This window comes from Heliangelus exortis, chromosome 3 (assembly GCF_036169615.1).
Source record: "Heliangelus exortis chromosome 3, bHelExo1.hap1, whole genome shotgun sequence".
Taxonomy (NCBI): Eukaryota; Metazoa; Chordata; class Aves; order Apodiformes; family Trochilidae; genus Heliangelus; species Heliangelus exortis.
In genome coordinates, this window is record NC_092424.1 from 73659488 (window position 1) to 73678537 (window position 19050).

At 37.4% G+C, this 19050-nt stretch overlaps 1 protein-coding gene across 1 annotated transcript in view; it reads left to right on the plus strand.

Annotated features, from left to right (window-relative positions):
• The window catches only part of ASCC3 (activating signal cointegrator 1 complex subunit 3), a 249995-nt gene that overhangs the window by 33728 nt on the left and 197217 nt on the right, over positions 1 to 19050 (plus strand). Inside the window, exons 7-8 of the mRNA XM_071741267.1 lie at positions 670 to 811; positions 1382 to 1507. Coding sequence (XP_071597368.1) covers positions 670 to 811; positions 1382 to 1507 — 268 coding nt within the window. The remainder of the gene's footprint in view (positions 1 to 669; positions 812 to 1381; positions 1508 to 19050) is intronic.

The window sequence follows — 19050 nt, forward strand, 5'->3', positions numbered from 1 at the left end:
TTAGGTGATTCTGATTTCAAGTCACGTTTTGTTACAAGTGTAGAATTTTTTTAATATGAAAACCTAATTTTCAGGGAAAGCGAGCAGTGATCTGCTTAATGAGAATCTTCTTCATCTCATCTGTGTGGGCTGGAGATGCAGATTACAGGGGTAGACTATCTTTCTTAGTTCCTCTATATACACTACTTGCCTAAGATTTATGAAGTCTACTAAATCTATCTGAACTATCCTTCTTTTTTTCAGCTCAAGATTAATGGATACTATTTTCCATGTTGTCAGCTAAAGGTAGTGGGAGGAGAAGGGGAGGGAGATGATAAGGAGCAAATAAACTGTTGTATTTCTTATTGAGAAAAACAAAGTAGGACTGCTGTTTAACTTGTGAATACAGATTGGTGTTTTGCTTGAAGAAGAAGCAAAGCTGCATTTAGGAAAGCCTTGCACTTACTGAATTGCACTTTTGTTTTTTTATCTAAACAGCGTGTCATAAGGACTTGGTTTAACAGATGCCAGAGGATAACATTGTGAAATTCTGTGTTAATTATTCTAGGCAGTGATTTTTTTTTCCTTAAATGTCCACAACTCTTGCTCTGACCTTGATGTACCACATTCAGTTCTTGTCATGACTGCCTGAAATGAGCAGAATTACTGCATTTGTTTTTCTGTTCACAGAGAACTAGCACTTTTAAATGCTCGAAGTATGCCAGTCTTAGGTAGACAGAGAGAGGTGGTCTTTGAAAAAATTCACTATCCACATGTTTATGATTCCCGAGCTGAAGCTATGAAAACATCAGCATTCATTGGGGGTGCAAAGGTATGTGTTTGGTGCATGACCCTTCTTCAACAGTACATCTTACCCAGTGAATAATGTGCAGCAGGGTTCCATTTGTTCCCTTAGAGTTTCTCCTCCTTATCAAAGTCCAATTTATTGAAGCAGTGTTCTTTGCAGAGGGTTTTAAACACTTCCATATATTTTGGTTTTAACTCTGGAAAAAATAATCTTGTTCTCAGCTAATGTGTTTGTTTTTATTTCTAGGGTCACTTAAATCATTAAAATACTATTTTTCTCTTTCTCTGCTTTGGAAACTTGGAATTGACTTTAACAAAATGAATGCTTCATGAAACTCCAGCCTTAATGGCATTTGAAATTTAATAAAATGGAGTTACCTTTTTTGTCTTTTGGGCCCCATTTTCTGAGTAGTAAATCTGATTATTTTCCATTTTGGGGGTTCAGTGCTATCAATAAAATGAAACAGTGGGAACTGCTTTTATTTTGGATTTATTTTTTGCAGGAAAGTGATAAACCGTTGCTTAAAGTGGTTGATATGTGATGCCACTTTCTCTTCTCATGCTTTCAATTAATTTTCCTGCAATACTGTTTTAGGTCTTCTTACCAGAGTCAGTTCAGAGAGAAAACAATAAAATGTACGAAGAGGTGAAGATCCCCCATAGTGAACCAGCGCCTGTTGGTATTGAAGAGAAAATTGTTTATATTAAAGACTTGGATGAGGTGAGTAAACCATTTCAAAGATAATAAATTAGTTTTTACTTTGTATTACAAAAATTTCACTGGAAAAGGTTACCAATTAGTACCGTTATTTCTGATGTGTAAATTCAGCCAGTTAGTTTCTTCACTTCTAATTCTGAGAATATTTGCAGGGAGATGTAGTTCAGTGACATATTCCTTCCATGATGACTCAGATTCAATAAATTCTTGCTCTCAGCTGCTTATTGCATGAGTTGCAATTCTTAATTTTTGCTGAACATGTAATGTTCAGCTATTTATCATTTTGAGTTGCAAACTGGATCATCACTAGAATTAAAAAAAAAAAAAAAAATTGTGGCAATTCTGTTTTCTCTCTGGAGACTGAAGTGAGGCCAGACTCCTGTATCTTAACTTGTCCAGATTGGCTTGTGACTGCACACCACTGTTTTGCAGTCCATGAAACTCACAATACAATGCAGTTGTGGGTGTCTTAAATTTTGGTGTTATAGACTGTATGAGTTGCAAAACCTTCTGCAATGGTGCTGCTTTAAGCAGAAGTCTGCAAACTAATCTAGAACTCATAGTAGTTCCATCACATGTACCTGCTCACCCTTCATAGTATATGCCAAATCTGTTGATGAATGGAAGATTTGCTACTGGTTTCAACAGGGACATAAAGAGCAAGCTGTATGTGCATATGAAGAAAGTTTTATGTTTCTTAGATCTTCAGCAGCGTGCAACATGGAAAAATGTTTCCCACTCTTTTCCCTGTGGGAAATGAGAGTATCAATCTCAAACAATTATCCAGGGCATCTACTGGGGTGAAGATTATGTCTTAGATAAAGATTTAACTTACGAAGTGACTGACAGCTTACCTAGAGAGAAAAGTTGAGCCTCCTGTATAATGCAACATTGTATATGCACAACAGCTGTTTACAAATATTATATTTAAAATAAATGCTGCAGAATGCAACACATACAGATTTCACAATCTCCTTTTTGTATTATGTATCATCAAGAGTTATACTTTCCAGTTTTACAATGAAATTCTGAAACAGAAACAGTGTTCTTCAGGAATTTTTCTTCCGTATGTTTTCTATTTCAGGACATAAAATGAGATTGACCAACAAATGCAATTTTGAATATGTTTGAATGTTTACATATTTAATTCCCGCCCCCAACTTTGATATCAGTTAGCAACAAAAGATCACAGATTCATAGACAGTTTGTCAGATTCCCTTTTCTGTGATTGAAACATAAAGATTTGAATCTTGATGAAAAGCACCTTTTTCTTAGTCAAGTAAAGAGACTGTGTGTATGGTTTGAGATATACCTGGTCAAGATGTGCCTTGGTTAGTGCAAAATTTCTTTTTGCTCTCTTTATGGCTGTACTAGATCATAAATCTTGGTTGGTGCTTAAAAATTTCACAAAAAAACCTCAAGGCAATTTAGAGGGCCAGAAGTTTTTCTGTCAATATGTTTTAGTCTAATTCTGTGACATAGTGTAAGGAAAAGCACCAAAATAAAGGTATTTTTATCTCTAGTATATATAGGTGCTTATGAGACAGGTCTCTTAGATATCTCTGTACATGTTTGTAAGATTATCTAAAATATAAAGAGATAGGCCAGGAGGAGAGGTGGCAGTAGGTGTAACTATAGATAATTCATAGTGGAATCTAAAAGCATCATTAGGAAGTTGAGAGTTTTGCTACTATTGACTGTTATGGGATGCCATTAGTAGCAGGCTTTTGATCTAAGATACTGAGTTCATCTAAACACAGATTAAAGTACTCATTCTTTTTAAAGAGTGAATGGATATGTAACCCATAATAATAATAGAGATCCCAAGGAAAAAAAACACTCAGAACAACCAAACCCTTTACTGTCACTGTTACAAAGTTATTTATCACACAGCTCTCCAAACACTTGCTGTTTTGTGGAGAAATGCTGATGGTTTTAAAAATTATAAGAATTCTTCTTCCTTTGAGTTTATTTGTTTAGTTTTCATCTGGTCCCGTTTTCTGTTATGTTGTGCTTTCCTTGCCTTGTTTCCTTGCTTTAGCTACAAAATATAGCAATTTTTGTACAATCAGAAAGTTCCTGGGCCTTTTTTTGGGCTCTTTTTCACCTGGTACCTACCTTGTTCAACTGTGGAGATGGTAGGTACTTCATGAGAAGTACTGTACAATTGACATTATAGTTCATTATGTTGTAGAGTGAATTGTGTTTCTATTTAGATTTGATGTATTGAAAATTTTTTAATGGCTGGTACAGATTTCCTTATAAGGGAAATAAATTTATATGCGATTGATAAGATAAGGAATCCTACGTCTTGATTTGAAAATTTCAAGTGGTACCTTTACTTATTCAGTGTTAAAAGCCTGAACCATATCAATTTTCCCCGAAAACTGAAAAGAAGTAAACCTCAGTGCAAAATAAAATTGGTCCTTCACTAATGCTTTGTATTAGGTGTGTTTAAAAGAGTGGGCCTGGGAATGTACAAAGACTGAGAAGCTTGTGCTATGTTGCTAAGTAAGTGTATTTCACATACAAAGTGTTTTTAGAAAATGCATCTGGTAGTGGAATCATAAGTGTTCCAATAGGCAGCAGAGGGGGCAGTCAGTGGAGGTGCAGAGACTAAGGAGAAAAAGTATTCATTATCCAATTTAATAATCAGATTGTCTAGCAGGTGAAAATTTTGTTACTTGGCAACTTACTGTTTTTTTTTTGAGTCACCTCTGTCTTTTAAGAGATAAAGGAGCTCTACAAGAGAATCTGTAAGGTATAGACATAGCATAAGGCTGGAAATGAAACTGAATTGTCAAAAAGTTTAACTTGCCTTTTATTTTCCTTTTAAACGATTAAAGTAGGTGGGAACTGGTGTGTCAGAAAAGCTTCTTTTAGTCTATGTTTTCATTTGAGCAAAAGTAATTTTAAGGACTGTATATCTATTTCTCATCAATTATGTGATTTTCATCACACTGTGAGCAGTTTGGGTGAATTATTTGACCATGTGACATACATTTTGCAGAATACACTATTAAATTTAGTCTTCAAAGCTCTTAAGATCAGAACTGAGTTCATAAGGAGTTAATTTCTGTTCTGAACTAAAAGTTAAACCTTTGGATCATGTAAACCGCAGTAATCTGTCATTCAAAATGTTTTTAAATATTAGTTCAGATTACTTATATTTTTCTTATTTCCTTAAGTTGACATAAACCTAGGGCTGAGGACAGATGAGAGAAATGTATTCCTCTAAATATTAATTCTAACAAACCACATTTTAAACACATTTTAAACATTTATAGACTTATTTTAAAAATTTTGTTTATTTTGTACAAATATAAGGCGAAAGAACAAACAACACCACAGGGAGCAGGAATTCCTTAAACAAGCACAGGCATTAACAGGAGGTTATTATTTATAGACTGGCATCTTCCACTGCATGGTGAAATGAAGAACTAACACATTTTAGCTAGGTTTGGCAGTATTTCCTTAAATTTTATGGCTGGCATTTTCAAAGTAACTGTTTCATTTAGTTAGATCCTCCTTGCAAAGGATCAGAGCTGTTTTAAAAGCTTTAACTTCATCATTAGTTAAATTATACCACAGGCAGATTTTTCTGAAATGTCACGGAATCAATGCCTGGAAGAATCTGGATGCTAAGATGAAACTCTTGATACAAACTGACAAATATCCAAGTTTTTAGCCAGCATTCCTGCCTCTAATGCCATTATGTACCTGAGAGATGAGGAGTGATGAACCTTTCACAGTTTAGCAGCCATAAAAATATAATGTAGCATCTGTCATAAAGTGCTGGCATTAGTGCTTCTGTACCATCTGTCTTGTTCCTGTTTCTGCTTTGTCACCCCTGCTTTCTATACCATAATCTGAACTGCTTCAGCTCCTGCCACAGTCTTACTCTACCTGTGTCATCACATATTCTTTATTTTCTACACCTCCTGAGTTGAGAGCAGGAGTGAGTGGGTTGCAGAGAGGGTGCTGTGCTGGTGCTCAGAAGCATCCTTGGTGTTCAGTGTCAGAAGGGTGCACAGCATCCCACGGGGGAGTTGCAATGGGTAAGGGTTGTTGCCTTATTGCAAGGCAGCAAGTTGCACCCCCAACATGATTTGTAGATAATTAATCTTGATGGTATTTATTGTTATTTGGAGGGCTGTGTTTTCAGCACTGTACAAGCATGTGTGGCTTATAAGAAGCTAGCTGGTAATGCCAGATTAGTCTGAAGTCTTAAGGTACTGTTATTACCTGAGAAAGTGTCATGCTAGCTAAGTTGTTTCAATTGCAAGAATTTAAAAACTGGAGTAGGCAAAAGCTTAGATTTGTTGGCTTTGGCTGCCTGACATACAACTTGACCCTTACTGAAATATATTTTTTGTACTTGCTATAAAGACATCTTTGTGCCATCCTTTTTGCCAAATAAATGTACCTTTAAAGCTGTAAACTCAGGTCAGGGAAAGTTCCTCTTTGAGATTGTGAAAACAGGTTTTATCTAAGAAATTGCTGTTAGTGAAAAATTACTTCACCTTTTTACCTAGAGTAGGTGTTCAGGGTAGGATTTATTTCTTCGTTTCATGTTATTTCCATTTTCTTTTATTAGCTCTATTTAATGGCCTAAATAAGAAATGGTTTCTTTTCTCTGCATTATGTGAAGGAATTATTACAAAATCAATATTTTCTTTCTCCCTCTAATGTTTTCTTGTTTTTAGAATTGTACAGCGTCTACTGAATAGAAGTATGGATGTTTTTGGCATAAATTACATTTTTCATGGCCATAATGTTGGACCATTTATTCCACAGTTGATCTTTGTGTGTATTTAAGTTGCATATTTTCCAAACAACAGTTGGTGGTTGGACTGAATTAAATAGTTTAAAAATATTTAATATTTAATTATGCTGAAATCTTGTCATTTATCCAGTAAAATGTACTATTATAATGCTCTGAGGAAAGTTTACAAGTTCTGTAATCATTTGTACCAAGTTAAGACAAGGAAAAAATCCATGTAGGTCATAATACAATTTTTTTAATAGCTGGTAATGTATATTAGAAATTTCAGTCTCTCTTTAAATTTAATGAGTGGGGGTCCAAAGAAGGTACAACATGTGCAATAACAGGTTAACAAGAATACTGGAGTTAAGATTAACTTACGTGTAGAATCTTGAAGGCTACAAGTTCTCACATTCTTCAGTATGTGAGTTAATGAGTATTTTATTATTACTTTACAATTCCAGCTGCAAAATTTACAATTTCTGTATCAAACTGTTTGAATATCTAACTGGGCCTCAACCATTGCTTTGGCTGAAAGCATGTAAGAATGCATGTGCTTCATGCCAAACCAGCAGTTTATTGCTCGTCTTGTGTAAAATTATCATCTTTTCTCTGAAGAAAATCCTATTTCTTATTAGGAATACTTGCTTAGTCCTTATCTAAAAGATCTGTCTCTGTGATGTACAGTGGTATTGTTTTAAAATTTACCTGTAAACTGAAGTTGGAGAAATGAAAACGTGCTCTGCTGCTGGCTATTAATTCACTGTTAGAAGACACTCACTGTACTTGAATATAAATCAGTGAATGTAAGATTTTTAAAACATGTGCTTCAACTAACTGTGGCTTTTCAATGTTTAGATATCACTATACAGCTTCCTGAGTGCTAAGTAGTTCTTTTCCTTTCAGCAATGGAAAACATTTTCCCGTTGTGAGAAATCTCAGGAAAGTATTTTGAAAACTATTCCTACTTTAATGATACAGCTTTTAATATTAAAAGTGATACCGCAGCATTTTTCTGGATTCATAAAACCTGTTAGTTTAAATACTAATATTCTTGCCAATAAGATGCTCTTTTGTTGTTTTTTTTTTTCCTGTTTAACAGAATCACTGAATTTATTGCATTCCAGATTATTAACCTGATTTATTTTTAGTAACAACTTTAAAGTAAAACATATTTAAATAGTTTAAAGAGAGAAATAGACTTGATACTTCTACAAAGCACAAGCAATCTGGGAGGTTCCTAGACTGTGTAGACAGCAAGTTCCTTTTTCAAGTAATTGAGGAACCAACAAGGAGAGGTGCTGTGCTGGACCTTGTTCTCACCAACAAGGAGTGGTGAGGGATGCTAAGCTCATGGGCAGCCTTGGTAATAGTGACCATGAAATGGTAGAGTGCACAAGTCTATGGGACCTGATGGAATCTGCCCATGGATTCTGAGGGAGCTGGCAGATGCAGTTGCTAAGCCTCTGTCCATCATATTTGAGAGGCAATGGCAGTCTGGTGAGGTTCTCACTGAAAAAAATATAACATAGCCTCTGTTTTTAAAAAGGGGAAAAAGAAGACCTGGGGAACTACAATCTAGTCAGTCTCACCTCTGTGCCTGGCAAGGTCATGGAACAGATCCTTCTGGAAAATCTGCTGGGGCACATGAAAAATAAGGAGGTGATTGGTGACAGCCAGCATGGCTTCTCTAAGGGCAAATCATGCCTGACCAGTTTGGTGGCCTTCTACAAGGCTACAGAGATGGTGGATAGTGGCAGAGCAACTGTTGTCATCTGCCTGGATTTGTGCAAGGCATTTGACACTGTCCCACATGACATCCTGGTCTCCAACCTGAGAAGACATGGATTTGGCAGATTGATCACTCAGTAGTGATCACTTGGTTGGATGGCAACACCTAGAGAGCTGTGGTCAGTGGTTCAATGTTCAGTGGAAGCAAGTGAAGAGTGGTGTTCCTCAGGGGTCAGTACTGGTATCAGTGCTCTTTAACATCCTTGTTGGAGACATAGACAGTGAGACAGAGCGTGTCCTCAGCAAGTTTGCCCATGATACCTTGGTATCATGTGTAATATTACATCTGTGTGGTGTAATTAACACCTTAGAGGGAAGGCAGGCCACCCAGAGCAGAGGGACCCTGACAGACTGGAGAGGTAGGTCCATGCCAACCTAATGAACATGGCCAAGTGTGGTGGTCCTGCACCTGAGGTGGTGCAACCCCAGGCACAAATACAGGCTGGGGGGGAGAGTGGATAGAGAGCAGCCCTGAGGAAAAGGGCTTGGGGGTGGTAGTAGGTGAGAAGCTCAGCATGAGCTGCCAGTATGTGCTCACAGCCCAGAAGGCCTGACCTGCTAATGCATCAGGATATTCCTGATTTGAGAATTTATTTGTATAGCTTAAACTGAGAGAGGATAAATTTAGGTTAGATATTAAGAAAATCTTCTTCACCATGAGGGTAGTAAGGTACTGGAATAGGTTACCTACAGAGGTTGTTGATGCCCCATTCCTGGAAGTGTTTAAGTCCAGGTTGGATGAAGCTTTGTGCAACCTGGTCTAGTGAGAGGTGTCCCTGCCCATGCAGGGGGCTGGATCTCGTTGATCTTTAAGGTCCCTTCCCTCACAAACCATTCTGTAATTCTATGCTATGGTAATATCAGATAGACTTGATATGGTAGTTGGAGTACAGATACATTGCAGTGATAACAAGACTTTATGAATGTTGTAGTACAACTTTGAATTAATTCTGAAATGAAATGTGAAAGTCTGAATTCTGTGATTTAATGTGGTGCATGGATGTCCCAACTCCAGAAAGGCAGAGCTGTTAGGAACAAAGCTTGGGAGGATCAGGGATTACAACTACTGCTGTCTAAGAGCCATGAGTTGAAAGCTAACACCAAAAGGGAAGACTAAGAATGAAGTAGATGGGTAATGAAAGAATATATATAATCCAGAAATACTTTACAGATTATTTAATCCAGTAATATGAGACTATAATTCTAAACATGGTTCTACCTTATTTACTTTCTCCTGAAATGAGAGTATGTTTGCATCTCTGAAGGCTGTATCAAAATGGATGAAGTAGGTCTCCTAGAACATCAGAATAGTAATTTATGGTACTTCTGAAGTGAGAGAGAAAAAAAATGAACCGTATTGGATGAGGTAGACTGAGGATAAGAATTTTCTTTTTTAAAGTAATGATAGTAAAACACAAAAAAGCCCAAACGGGAAGTGTCAGCCAAGGATATTGATAGCAAGGGTGTTCTAAAAGTAAGAAAGCAAGAAATAAAAATTGATATTTTGTTTGCTTACAAAGCCCATAATGCAATTTCTTTTCTTGAGATACACATCCCAGGCGCATATTTGCTCTTAGGAGCTGAACACAGTGAATATGTTCATCTCATAGCCATTTCATGGGTGTCCTCCAGAGGGTTTTATTTTGTAACTTATACAGTTATTTAAAAAAAACATTCTGAAATGCAGTAGTGCAGGGCAGTAGTGATTGTGGTATACCTTTAGCATTTTAAAACTGTGACTTTTGTCTCGGCAAAAAGATGTATTTGACACTATTACAGTCTTTTGTGTGTCTCATGACACAGGATGAGAAATTGAAACAATTTTCCCTGAAAACATCCCTGCATTAGGCAGGTGTGACATGAATGGAGTCTTTGCCTTAATCTGTTGTGCTTCTTTGGTTCTCACTCCAAGATTATTGTAGACCTAAGAATGACAGTTAAATATAAATTCTAAATATTTCTAAAAAATTTTATAAAATATATCTTTAGCTATATGCAACACAGATATACAACACATAGGAGCTCTTGTGCATATAAATATTTATATATACTATATAAATATCTCCTATTAATGCAGAGTTGATTTTTAAAGTAAAAGATATTTTTAACAGACCCAGAGAAAAAAGAGAGAAAGATGATGAATAACTGGAGAGAGACAAGAACCGAAGTACAATCTTGTATCAGATTTCATGAAGAGCAAAAAGCAGCATTCACTGAGCAGCAGCCCATACATACTTAAACAGTCTGTGTCAATCCACTATTGTGGACGTAATGCCCACAGTTCAACTCTTTTGGGATGGGAAGCAACAAAAGAAATGAAGAATTTCTTTACTGTAAGGGTTACAGAGAAGTTGTGGAGCCTCCATCTCTGGAGACCTTCAGGGCCCATCTGGATGCATTTCTGAGTGACCTGCCCTAGTTTAGGTCCTGCTCTAGCAGGAGGGTTTGGCTCAATGGTCTTCAGAGGTCCCTTCCAACCCCTGACATTCTCTGACTCTGTGAAAGGTAAAGGAAGCAAATGTATCACATCACTCCTGAATTTCAGAACTGGACATTATTTAGCTGATCAGATCTAAGCCTGTATTTGCTCAAACTATGTCCTCCTTGGTGTATTCATATGATGTGGCTTCTATCTTTGATATGATGTTGTGGATTGAATCACTGTAATGTGATCATTTAAAAGCACATTATTTTATAGAAATGCTATAGAAATTTATAGTGAAAAAACGTTCACTCAGAGAGAGTAATGAAAACAGGCTTTTATCATTGTCCATAAAAATGGGGAAGTAGTTCAAATACTTTCTTAAATTTTGTATAATTGGAATTATTGGAGAAATTTCTAGATAACCACTGGCACCCACATTTTTAGGTTGTACAGTGTTTTCCTGATTTAAAAAAAACAACCAATGCAACAGCTTGTGATGTATACTTTTGGTAGGCTCAGAGAAGATTTATTTACTTTGGTTTGACACTGAGCATGTTTGATTCCTTTAGAATCCAGTCAAATGAAGGTTTTCTTTGCAGTATGTGCTGTCTTATCTACACAAATTTTTCAGATGACTTTTCACAAAGATGAAAAATTTTCTTTGTTCTTTTTGGCATATAGGCTTCTCCTTGCTATTCAGCTATAGCCTAATGCCTTTCCCTGTCTTGTAGTGTCTTAGAATTGACTGCTTAAAATATGATCTTCTTACATGTTCTTTAAGGTACCTTTGTTGTAGTGTCGTGTGCAGTTTATTTGAAGACATTTTGTAGTCTTGTGCTTTTATTCTTTTTAAGATTATCAATGTTTTTGTCTTTTTTATATAAATATCATTTTCTAAACACTATGAGGATAGTATATTGTATAATGCATGGTACCTTTATTTATTTATGGTGTTGGCTTATCTCTTTAAATACTCACATAAGAGGCTTTTAACATCTTAGAAGTTTGGTGGTTGTGTTATGTGAACAAGCCACGTTTAAAACACCAGATATGTTGAAGATGCCAAGGAAGCTATGAAAACCTGATAAATATGCTTTTTGTTGTGTCAGTCTTTGTTGTATTTTTACACACATTTTTACTTCCAAAGGCTTGATACTGTAAAACTATATATGAAAACATAGATGAAAAACATTGATAAACCTAGATAGAGCAAGAAAAAAATAATTGTGAATATAGAATAGTATTTTCAAATGTTCTTTCATTAGTAAAGTTGTAATTGAAATTTGGGTCAAACTTTAATACAGAGAATATCTGCCCTGGTGAATAGAGAATTTATTTTAGTCTGTTCTTTAAGCTATCATGATTGTTTATGACATACTAAACAAAAATTGCTGGAAATATTTAGTAGATACTGTCATACGAGTGTTGCATATTCATACAGTTATTTGGGATTTTGGATGCTCCTTTTCATGCAAATAGTAATTATGGTAGGGAAATGCACTTTTTAATATTAGCATGAGGCAAAATTGACTGCATCTGATTTGAATAAAATGCTAAGCCTGTTTCATTTTCTACACAGCTGCCAACTCTGTGCATATTGTGTAGTTCTGCCTCTGAAATGGTTGAAAACCTGATGGGAACCCTTACAAAGGCAAACCAGGAAAGGGCACCAGCTGCTGAAAAGCACCTGCTGAGCCACTCTGGGAATAGATGCATCTGCCTGTAACTAGAAGTAATCTGACAAAGTACCTGCTTTTACCTGCCAGGATTTTGATTTGTGTAAAGAGTTAACCAATGAACCTGATTCTGAATATTTCAAGAAAAGAAAAGAAAAATCCGGAGTGTTTTTTGATGCAAAGGAACACTACTTCTGAGCAATAAAAGCCTGTGAGAGCTTTTCATTTGGATAACTACCTTGCGGTTTGGTTTTAATCAGATCAGATATGGCAGCCAAAACTCTCAGCTACATTGTGCATAGTGTCTAACTAATGGATGCAGTCAGTACAGAAGAGATTATGCCACTGAAGAATAGGTTTCCAGTCTATATTTGGGCTGCTTTGAGAGAGAAGTATCATGGGGTTTGGGTAGAGTATATATTTATTTTTTTATTATGGTGTAATTGATTCATTGTGGATGGTGATGCCCTCAAAAAATATGTTTCACATTCAGAATTCATTAGACAAATTTCCCAAATATATTTTAGAACTGTTTCACCTTTGTCTTTTGATACTTGAACTATTTTTTTTCCCATGCATTGGTGACCTTACTACACAAGTTCATCGTTCCTCACCTATCTTTTATTTTCCTGCTGTAGGTCAGGTAGAAAATCTGCTGTCAGTGCTGCTAGTTTAGCTGGGATTTGGGAGAACAAAATAATTGTGTTCTTGTAGAGAAAAAAACCTTTAAAATTTAGGAAAATGTCATATAACAGCTGTACTGTAAAACAGTATTGCCTTCTTGGTTAGCAGCAGTGCGAAATTAATTGAAATAGAGAGGAAAATTAAGTTGTAAAATGATTATGACAGCAATAGTTATTTTCCTGGGAATATTCTTCTATTTGCCATTCTTTCTTTTTTTACTTGATTTGATAAAATTATTAATAGTTTGAACTATAATTATCTTTCAGAGCACTTTGTTAGTTTCTCGCGGTTTGGTAAGGTATTGTTAGGAAGAAGTGGTTATGTCATATGTTAAGGGCAAGTTAAAGTAAAATTATCAGTCTAAATATTTGTTTCTGCCTCAACAGTTTGAACTGATGCCTTTGTATGAATAAAATAGCATTGAATTGGTTTTAATGTATTTAAATATACAAATGCTGAAAGATATGAATACTTCGAGAGTATATAATATGAAGTGCTCTTAGAGGCAGATTTAAATTTGCTTTCAAAGGAAGACAAGGCTCCAAATAATGTTGACTGACAGCAAATTGAGTGACTTTTATTTATATTTTAATTTTTTCTGAGTGAAACCAACAACCAATAAAAATCCAGGCATTTCAGGTAGATATTTTTTGTCCCAGTGAACTGCATGTAGCTCAAAGAAATCCAGCTTTGTGGTCCACAGAATCACAGAATTGTCACAATTGGCAAAGACCTCTAAGATCACCACATCCAACCATGACCATTTCCCTCCCTCCCCCCCAATGAATAAAATGTATCTTTCAGTATCTATATCATTATGCCCACTAGAGCATGTCCTGAAGGGCCTCACTTACACGTTTTTTTAATACCTGCAAGGATGGTGATTCCACAACCTCTGTGGCCTGTTCCAGCACCTGAATACTCTCTCAGTAAAAAAATTTTTCCTAATACCTAGGCTAAACCTCCCCTGGTAAAACTGTAGTCCATTTGCTCTAGTTTATTATTCTTTACATGAGAGAAGAAGCCAGCACCCACCTCCCTACAACCTCCCTTCAGGTAGTTGTAGGGGGCTGTATGGTCTCCTCTTAGCATCCTCTTTTACAAAATAATATTCCCAGTTTTCTCAGCCTCTCCTTATAGGCTCCAGCACCTCAATGTCTTTCTTGTAGTGAGGGGCCCAGAACTGAACAAGGTATTGAACTCAAGGTATTGTCTCACCAGTACCGGGTACAGGAGGCACGATCACTTCCCTTGTCTTGCTGGCCACACTATTTATGATACATTCCAGGATGCTGTTGGCCTTCTTGGCCATCTGGGGACACTGTTAGCTCGTATTCAGCCAAATGTCACCCAACACCCCCAGGTTCTTTTCTGCCTGGAAGCTTTCCAGTCACTCCTCCCCAAGTCTGTAGCGTGTCCTGGGATTGTTGTGATCAAAATGCAGGACCTGGCACTTGGTCTGGGTAAAACTCATACTGTTGGCCTTATCCCATTGCTCCACCTTGTTCAGGTCTCTCTACAGAACCTTCCTGCTCTGCAGCAGATAAAAACTTCCACCCAACTTGCTTCGTCTGCAAACTTGATGAGGAACTTGATCAGTCCCCTCATATAGATCGTTTATGAAGATTTTGAACAAGATTGGTCCAAAAACTGAGCCCTAGGGAACACCACTGGTGTTTTAGTTTTTGCTTTTTTTAAATCTTTTTATTTGGGAGAAGTTAGCGAAAACCATTATATATTGGTTGCATAAAAGTGCTTCAGTTTTTATGCTGTGCATGCATTAGTGAACATTTTTTCTTACCACTGACTGTAGGCAGCAGGTGGCAGGACCTGCCGAGTAATGAGCTCAGCCGGTGCTCAGCCTCACCTGTGCCCAGTTAGGGCTGGCCCAAGTGCGCATGCTCAAAGATCAAGGGCCAATAAAAGGTGGGGCCTGAGACTGGCAATGGGCTCACTCTGAAGCAGGTTAGCAGCTGTGCTGGTTGGAGGCCAGTCCCCTACTGATCCTGTCCTCACTCAGAGCCTATCATCGCTTCGAAGTTCATCTCCTGCTACAACTGACCATAACTGATGTAATTCCTTTAACTATTACTGTCATTATTGCTTCTTATTTGTTGGGTTTCTCCCTTTGTGTTGCAGTGTCCATAGCTGAACAACTAGAAAAGGTATTTTTGCAGCAACACTTTGATAACAGTTACGTTTGTGACAGTGATTTCCCTGTAAAGAGGTGCACTGTCTTTTCCCTGGAGAATAAGTTAAGGGAACATCATGACATCAGCAGAGTTAGGAGTCTGGTTTAATTATGTACAAGCATAACAAAGTATGAGAGTCTTCTCTGAATAGAAAAAAAGCAAAACCTGTAGAGTAGGCTGTGGCATATAAACATCAGTTTAGTCATAGATCCACCTAGAAGAACCTGGGAAGTGGTGGTAGTGGATTTCTCAATACACAGCAATCCAGGAGGAACCTTGCTGTTAAGGGTAACAGCATTTGAAATGTTTTAAATTTCATAGAGTGATTGTATTTCACTTTTCCACACTCTTAGCTTTGTATTACATTAAGTTCTAAAATTTTAAAGAACCTCTTTATTTGATACTATTAATATGGCTGAAATGTGAGCAAATTAAAATCAAGTCCTTCTATCTCTATATAACTTTAACTTCTGACACTCTTGGGAAATGCCACAACTGTCACCAATTTTCGTGTTGCTATTTTCCTACCAGCTGCATACTTCAAGGTAATTTTTGTGTGTAATTCACAAATCGCATCAGAAAGCTCTAAGAGAGGGCTGTGTTCTGATCTCCATTTCACTGCTATTATCTGGAATAATTCCCTTGATTTAAGATGGTTTTGAATTTACAATAGTGTCAGTAAAATCAGACTTTTTCCTATGTGTCTATATAGATGCCAACATTTATGTACATTCGTTATGCTGTAGAAGAAGTTGCTTTTCTGAAAAATCTTTCTGAAACACTAAGTTATCCACTTCCTCAAATGAAATTACCAGAGGGTATAAGTGTTCTGTCTATAATCTTTTGTCATATTATAACTAGGCTAAGGAACACAAAAATTCTCTCCCAGTGAGGGGAGGAGGTTCCCCGAGCTGTTTCAGTGTTTTAATTCAAAGCAGTGAAAGCCTTGGCGCTATGCTGCTTTTTGCTCATTTTCATCAAACTGATTTTGGGTTTATAGATGCAGAAGTCTTTGGCTTTAGTCTATACATTGAACAAAAGAAAATGTCTCAAAGTTGTATTTTTAATATAAATCAGTGGTTGATTAATTAACAAATCTCTAGAAAAGGTATAACTGCTGCAGTTTGTATAGCACAGCTTGTCAAGAGAAGAGTTATAATGTTGGTAGCAATGTTTCCATAGCCTTTAAGGTTATTTTGTTTAAGTTACATCAGACACGCTCTTAGCTGTCATCTATGAAGTTAAATATTTTCCCTAAAAGCTCTTGCTTTTGAGTAGATCTTTCTTCAAGAGAGCAGATGGTAAGACTGATGATTAAAATACAAAAACAAACAAACAGGCATAGATTTTTTTTATTCTTTGATTTATTTATTTTTTTTTACTGTTTATCTCAAGGAGTGCCTATGTTACCATAGCTAGTAGGAGGCTAAGATACCACTGGATTCCACTGTATTCTGTTTTTTAATGGCACTGTTCTGGATTTTGTCTGGATGGAGACTGGTTCTTCTCTAATGAAAAATTGTTTCTCTAAGAGCATTTGCTGTTATGAGCTTTCCAGAATTCTCACATTTCTGAGAACTGAGTAACTGTCAGAAAAAATAAGTTTCAGTATCTTGGCAAACATGGAGTCTGAAAATCCGGAGGGGCAAATGGATTTAAAAGCAGTATTTCACAGAAAATAAAACCATAATAGTTTTCATAGTTTGTGTGCTCTGATAGCTCTAAGCAGAGCTAATCCTTTCATGTATAATGAACATTTAATTAATTTATTTATTACCCCTCAGGATACTTTTTTATTCTTCTGACCTCTCTGTCAGAATCTATGAAAACTTTGCAGTGTTAGCTTTGAGTTTAGCAGCACCAATATAACTTGAAAGTATGAAAATTTCCCTGGTTTTTCATGGCTACTGCTACTTAAAATACCTATTGCATTAACCAGTGAATGTGGTGATAATTTTAGCAATCAAGACTCCATCGTCTTCTAAAAGATTGTTTAATTTAAATTAAAAGCATATTCAGGACAGTCTCATGGGCTGTGATTCTGTGTTCTATCAGATATCAGAATGTAATTTTGTCTTTATGGTTCATTATCTGTCATTTTCAAGTATTTCTTTTGTCTTCTTAATCTAGTTAAGGGCCTGAAGCATCTTTCATGTGAGGAGAGCTAAGAAAGCTGAAGAAGAGTAGGCTCAGGGGGGATGTTACAAGTGTAAATACCTGAAGTGAGAATGATTAACAAAGAGGGAGACAGACTCTCCTCAGTGGTTGCCCAGTGACAGCATCAGAGGCAATGGGCACTAATTAAAACACAAAATTTATCTGAGCACAGGAGTGTAATTTTTTACTATGTGTCCTGGTTTGGGCCAGGATAAAGGTAATTTTCTGTCTTATACTTTTGCTTTCAGCTAGGTCTCTTGTAAGTAGCTGCACTTGCTGAAATTAACAGCAAGTTTCTCAGACAGTGTCTGCTTCTGGGACTGATAACACTCGATGTTTATAGTTACAGCCAGAGACTGGTGTGCAGAGCCAAGGACATTGGTCAGTTCTGAGGAACATTTTGCCCTCTGGAAGGAGAGGAGTAAAAACGTCCCACCTGCAGCCCTACTTTGGGGTGGAATGGACAAGATAGATGCCAGAATTGACCAAACAGAGTATTCCATCCCATACACATCATACTCCGTATAAATTTGAGGGGTCAAGAGGGTCAAACTCCTTTTCCTTCCCTTCCTGCTTCCCCTTCTTCCCCTGTCCTTGTTTGCTTCGGCATCCTGTGGGGATTCCATCCATTCATCTGCCTGTGGTTCTGATCCATGTCAGCCTGAATCTGTGTGTTCCTGCCTCCAGTTTCCGATTGCTGCCAACTCCAGGAGTCCAGCCTGGACTTTCCCAGGGCTGCCCTGCAGCCTCGGTGGTGACGTGAGAGTTATTGGGGGAAAGGAGGGAGGAACGTGGTTTCAATTTTTCTGCATAATTGTATATTTGTATATATTTAGTAATTTTTCCTATTTATCATTACTGTTTTATTAAAGTTGTGTAGTTTAGTTCCCAACCCATAAGTCTCTCTCCCTTATTCTCTCTCCTTTCTTTATCAGGAAGGAAAGGGGGATTAATAGAGAGCATCTCTCATTTGGTTTAATTGCTGGGCCAGTGTTGAACCCTGACTCTATGCAATTGGTACACCCTGCCTAGAGAGGTCATGGAGTCTTCACTCTTGGAGATATTTGCACAGTTCTGGGCCACCTGATGTAGGTGATCCTGCTTTGAGCTAGGGAGGCTGAGCTAGATGATCTCCAGCCTAATTCACTCTGTGATCTGTGCTTACCACTAATAGTGACATGGATGTCTGTACTGTTCAAGAATTGCTTTTATGTCTTGTCGAGACACTCATAGCACGTACAGCTCTGAAAACAGTTCTCTGGCACCTTTTATTACTTGCATCTGTCTAGTATGTTTTACTCCAAACCTCCTTTACAGCACATAACTTTTCTGGTAAGAAGAGGAAAAGGCTGAGGTATTTAATACCTTCTTTACCTCAGTTTTCAAAAGAAAGGCAGGTTATCTTGAGGACAGATGGCTTCTGGAACTTAAAGAAGGTGATAAGAATCTAAACAGCCCCCCTGTAATATTGAAGGACACAGTCAGTGACCTGTTGAGCTGCTTGGATCCCCACAAGTCTATGGGACCGGATGGGATTCACCCAAGGGTGATGAGGGAGCTGGCAGAAGAGCTCGCCAAGCCTCTCTCTATCATCTACCAACAGTCCTGGCTCACTGGGGACATCCCAGATGATTGGAAGTTGGCGAATGTCACGCCAATCCACAAAAAGGGCCGGAAGGAGGACCCAGGAAACTACAGGCCTGTCAGCCTGACCTCAGTGCCTGGCAGGGTTATGGAACAGATCATCCTCGGTGCAATTACACAGCACCTGCAGGATGGGCCAGGGATCAGACCCAGCCAGCATGGGTTTAGAAAGGGAAGGTCCTGCCTAACCAACCTGACCTCCTTTAATGATC